This window comes from Alosa sapidissima, chromosome 22 (assembly GCF_018492685.1).
Source record: "Alosa sapidissima isolate fAloSap1 chromosome 22, fAloSap1.pri, whole genome shotgun sequence".
Taxonomy (NCBI): domain Eukaryota; kingdom Metazoa; phylum Chordata; class Actinopteri; order Clupeiformes; family Clupeidae; genus Alosa; species Alosa sapidissima.
Genome location: NC_055978.1, coordinates 22,944,393 through 22,950,244, shown reverse-complemented (window position 1 = coordinate 22,950,244; position 5,852 = coordinate 22,944,393). Strand labels below are relative to the sequence as shown.

Here is a 5,852-nt window from a genome sequence, read left to right as displayed (position 1 = left end):
AGCTATTGTCAAGAGAGCAATCCCCATTGTAAAGCAATGCGTCAAAAAAACAACAACAGGTTGATTGAAATATCAAGCCCCTTATGATAAGCTGGGCCTTTTGCGAGGCGTCCTAGATGAGCGCATGAGGGGAGGCGTCGGATTCGCTCATCTTTGAATGGCGACTGAGCGCTTTTTTCCAGAACTACTGCCTTTGCAGAGGATGCATCCTTCGGAGGAGGCTTGCGCAACACATATTGCAAAACCTCAGATGTTTACCTCTGTTTTTTGGGAGAGCAAAAAAAAAAAAAAACTCTGAAAGGACCAGGAATGTGTTTCGTGTGGGAATCTGGGGCGTGTTAGTGCTATTTGAGGTGCTGGCGTGATATGTGCAGCTCGTTTCTTTAGAGTTGTACATCTGAGTGGAGATGCAAAGAGAAAGTGGGTTTTTTTTCCCCCCTCTGTGAAGCCATGCCTCCAGTAGCTAGCAATGATGACAGCTAAAGATAAAAAATGCAGCATGTTGTCGTCATATATCAGTGTGTTTGACACTCGAGCGTGCATGAGCCCATGCTCGTGTACTTGTTTTTCAACAGATGCGTTCAAATTCGTGTGTGCTAGCGTGTGCATGCTTCTCTGTGTGTAGGCCTGTATGACAGAGTGCGTGTGTGCTCATTCGATGTGGGCTTGCTTGGGTGGGAGGTGTTAGACACCTGGTGCACTTCTTCATCAAGGTGCATGGCCTCTTGAGTGCAAGAGTAGTGTCAGTTAGTGTCTGTGTGTGTGTGTGTGTGTGTGTGTGTGTGTGTGTGTGTATGTCACGAGGGTGCACGTGACTAGCGAAGGTCACCCTGTGTCTTGTATACACAGCAGGACCACACAGACAGGAGGAGACCCCACTGCGGTCATCTCTCTCTCTCTCACACACACATACATACACACACACACACACACACACACACACACACAAGGCGAGCAGCTCCAGGAGCCAGCACATGGGGCCCATGTGTCCAACAGGGACAAAAGAACACACCACGCTCAGTGGTCCCTGCAAACTCCCAACGTCAGCGGGGGAAATGAGACATTTCTCTCAACAAACGGCATGACACCGACAGCAAAAATCTGTGGTAGGCTATTCCGTCCACTCATCTTCCGAAAACCAGCTGCTTTCCAGCTCGTCCAAGTATGTGACATGTCGATGCAGAGTCGAGCTGTCACTAGGGGGCAGGCTTTAAATCAAAGAGGCCAAACGGAGCAAACAGAGGAACAGGAAAGCGCACGGGCTGTTTTTAAAGGTTTTTCCTTCTAGAAAAAAGTAATTGGGACAGACACCATCCCCTTTAAACTATTTCTGAGACACAATATACACCACATGGCAAAAACAATAAATTTCCCTTAGGAACTGTTGGTACATTAATGCCTAGGATAAACAAAATGCAGCTCTCTCTTCTAAAATGGGAAAATAGGTCTCTAGCCATGCAGGCTGCAATAATTCAGTTTGTGATTCACAAACAGACCTTAAGAAGAATTTCAAAATGGAGGGAAAATATGATTGTTAATATTTTAATATGCTAATTATTTCACCATATTTTTCAGACACTACAACTGTAAACAACCTTCTAAGCAGTCACGTTGCTTGAAAGAAATTATAGCATTTGTTGACCTAGAAAATCAACCCGAGTTAACTCACAACACACTGCAATGCATTATTTTGAAATAATGTCCATTTGCCGCTTCCTTTTATCTGTGTACATCATGCCTGAATGCATATTATGAAGCAGTCAAATTAGCCAGGAATGCAGAAGCTATGACTCAAAATAATGTTTGATGAGCAAAATCCTTTTTATAGGATGGTACATACTACATGCATGACCTGCAATCACTTACATAGTTGACGTTTATTGAAAAATGTTGCTCCCACAAACAAAATATAATATTATAATGCAAGGCATTCACAAGCTACTGCTGAGCAAATATAAGTAAACATTCTTGGTAAATACTTCTTTCCTGTATCTGAATGAGTCGTAAATCCCTTGAACTATTGGTGACCTTCTGATATCTTAAACAATATCTATCCTTTTTCTTTCCTGTCTCCATGCCAGGTCAAATAAGCAGAGCTCGATTGGTGACTGCCTGTTCTGCTTTCAACTTTTTTATTATCAGCATCCAGGTGACCTCACTAAGCTTTGAATAACAATGCACCACAAAGAGCTAGGCTGCATCTATGACCATGCTTTGGATAATGTTTTGTTGGTCCACATAATCAACTGACCACCTAACCACTGTGAATGAAACTGTCCCAACCAATTTATATCTGTGCAATGTTTTGAAATGGTGAGTAGAGATTTACAATAGGCTACATTTGGCATATTAAAATCTCCCCATCAATAATGAGATCAGTCTTAACATAAAAAAGAGAATTTGCTGTGTATACAATGTAAACAAGCATTAAACACAATGTTGTTCTCCACTTTCCACTGGACAAAACAAATAATACAATATATACACTCGAATCAGACCCTTATAAATCACCAGATTACTCAAGAGGCAGCAGCACATTGACGATGCACTTAAATAACCTATTACGGTTCACTCAAATTAGAGGAATTTATGAATAGTTTGAACAGTTTATTTGCCCAATAAACAAGTTGCAAATTCGAAAATATGTTGAAGTGCCAAAAGAGAGAGATGAACTTTTTACCTGTTCTCTTTGAATGCATGGCAATGATGTCCTTCTGTGTGACTTGCTGTTGGACTGACTATGATGTGCCATGTCTGATGAGACTACAGAGCTGGACCTCCTTCGCCTTTTAAACACCGGGATGTCTTCCCTTGCCCCTATCACCGAGGTACAGCCTTCCTTGAGAGTCCCTTGGTTCGGCAAAAGCCTGTCAGCATACCTCGCCAGCAGGACGCCCAATACCCCGACCAGGTACGCCAAGTAAGGTCTCCAACTGGCACGTACTTTGTGCAACGAAATGAGCGAGATTGTCCTGATGATGCTGATGAAAATGATGACAGAGACCCCCTGGCCGAGTCTCACAACCATGAGTGCCCCGCTTGCCAGGCAGGCGAGCACCACCACGGTTGCCGTGAACGAGAGCAGCTGGTCATCGGCTCCGTGCAAGAGAGACTGTGCCGCCGCTTCGCCCAAGTGACAGACTGTCAACAGAAACACGGCAGTTCTAATCAGCACTCCGCACCGGATCAGATACAGGCCGATCCAAAAGAAGGCACATACGAGAGTGAAGATGGGAGAAATCAAATGCCACAAGGTTAAAGGTAGCTCCAGCACACTGCTCGTAACATGATGAAAAAAAGATCCCGAATCACTGTCGTAGGCGCTGCTGCCGCTACTGCCGCTGTGGTTTAAGTCCACATCCCAGTCAACGAATTTAACCACTAGAGCGAGAATAACTGAAACAGACCCCACGCACACCACAGACGAAAGGCTTCTGGAGTTCCAAGTCTCAGTCAGTCTTACCCACGACTGGCACTCGTGGTCCTGATACAAAGGGGTGACACATGTTTTCACATAGCCATTGCGCTCCAGCGCCCTGGGGCTTTTCTCATGAGCACTTCGTGTAGTACCTCTGCCGCTGTCAGATTCAACTGCCATTGCTATCAGTCAAAAGGAATGTTGCAACGTGACAGTATATTTAGATATAGAAAATGTAGAAGTAGAGGGGCATTTCATAACACGTTGCAGGACGTGTTTAGTCAATGCTAAAATAAGCAACATTAAAATCACACGATTGTCCCGACGCACATGTTTATATTTGCACATTCAAAACGTAACACACTAAATATTCCATTTAAGTGCAGTTACACGCAGGTCAGCAAATACTCCCTATGGCCCCGGTCCGTCGGTCCCAGAGAAGGCAGCTTTTAATAATCACCCAGTGAACCAGAAGAAAAGACTAACTCCTGACGTTTCAAACATCTAGGCCAGTGCTTCTCCCACTTCACCGATTCTCTCTCTCTCCCTCCCACACCGCGTTGTCCCTCTTTGTATTTCTCGCCGTCCCGCTCTCTCTGTTTCTCCCAGTAATTTCACCCTCACGTTTCAGGTCTTCCTATTACGCGGACCATTCTTTCCTCTTGAAAAAATGCGAGCGTAATTTCCAGCGTCTCTCGCCCTCATATGCGCTTAGTTGAGCCATATTTACTTGAGTTTCCACTCGCTCCTTGAGGATGAAATTAAACGAGGTCCCGAAGCGTGTTCCCCACAAAACAAAACGAGGGCTACTGATGCAGTCTGGACGAGGATTATGATGTAGATAAATAGACTCTGAAGTCGCTTCTGCAGAAGCGTGAAATCATATTGCGTATTTCTGACACTCTACGCAACAAACACGAAGGGGTGCAATACCTACCCCACTGAAACCATAAACTAGCGCTGCTACAGGCGGTGTCAGATGATCCGGGGTTTTCTCTGTCCACGGGTTTTCTTGAATATTGAAATTTAACTACTCACCTACATCCTACGTCACCAGCACCGTGTTTCATTATTGTTTTGTGGCCGAGTAAAGGCGCCTCTCTTTCTCTTATTTTCGGATAGAGAATAAGTTCGTTTTAAGGTTGCAGGGAATGGAACATCCTTGTTTAACCGTGTCTTTTTCTCGAGTATCCCTTATCTGTCTAGAATGACTTTCTAAGAATGAAATTGTTTGACAAAATCATTACAGGAAATGTAACTGTATATTGTATTACGAATTTCACCAAGAAACAGCAGGTGCAGCACCAGATATTATAAACATGTAACAACAAAACAATACAAATAAAATAATAATAACAACAACAGCAGCAACAACAACAACAATAATAACAATTGTGTGTTACAAGCAGCTACTTTTTGCAGCAAATGTGTTGGCATCATTTCGATATTGACAGAGTTTAAGGCCAAATCTTCTGGAGGGGAGGCCCAGGGAGGTGTCTCCCTGACTGTATAGAGAACTGTCTCCAGAGGGGAAAGAAATCTGCAGCCAAGGCATTTCAACTGGCCTGATGGATGGCAGTCTTTGTGTCCACAACTTTTCCCCTATCCTGCTGGAGATCTGTGTGCTCCAGTCACTCATTGGAGCGAGTGGGCTACTTGGAAAAGGAGCTTCAGGCAAAGAAATCTTTCCGGCCTCGATTCCTGTGGCAGTAAATGGCCCAAAGAGACACAGTACCCACTTCCCGTGTCGACTAAACATTGTGACAGAGTGGTGTTTGCTCCAACATGTGGTGCCGTGATGTCAATGCTACGCTTTTAACCTGGGATGCAGACTTTCTCCTCCATAGTTGGTATTGCTACTTTGTAGAACTTCAAAATATGATATCACTTATAACAACAATGTCAGATACACACTTGTAGTGATAAATTATTGGAAAAAAGCTTACATTTCCATGAGTTTCTATTCATATGGCAAGGTAAGCTCATATTCAATCTCCTTACTTCAATCTACCTTATATAGAACACATACACACACACGTACAGATGCACACACACACACACACACACACACACACACACATACAGATGCACGCATGTACACACATACACACACACACACAGAGAGAGAGAGATGCACGCACACACACAGACACACACACTGACACACCCATGCAATCAATCAAAAACGTTCTCATCAGCTCAATGGCATGTTCTGCAGATAGAAAAAAGAGATAAAGCATGAACAAGTCCAAATAGGCTTCTTTATTGGGACAAATGAGTGCAGAGGACCCATTAGTTAACTCAAGCAAGGACAATTTGCCGCTCATAGGTCCTCGGAAAACAAAGAAGCCTGTTGTCACACTGATACCATAGCAATGCATGGAGAAGATAAGAAGAAACTTTGAAGCCACAAAGTGACAGGGGCCTGTGAGCG

At 43.9% G+C, this 5,852-nt stretch overlaps 1 protein-coding gene across 1 annotated transcript in view; it reads right to left on the bottom strand.

Moving 5' to 3' along the window:
• The window catches only part of pde3a (phosphodiesterase 3A, cGMP-inhibited), a 77,364-nt gene extending 72,986 nt beyond the window's left edge, over window positions 1-4,378 (bottom strand). The window contains 1 exon segment of the mRNA XM_042079243.1: window positions 2,681-4,378. Within this exon segment, the coding sequence (XP_041935177.1) occupies window positions 2,681-3,598 (918 nt within the window). The 5' untranslated portion in view covers window positions 3,599-4,378.
• Window positions 4,379-5,852: the final 1,474 nt, after the last annotated feature.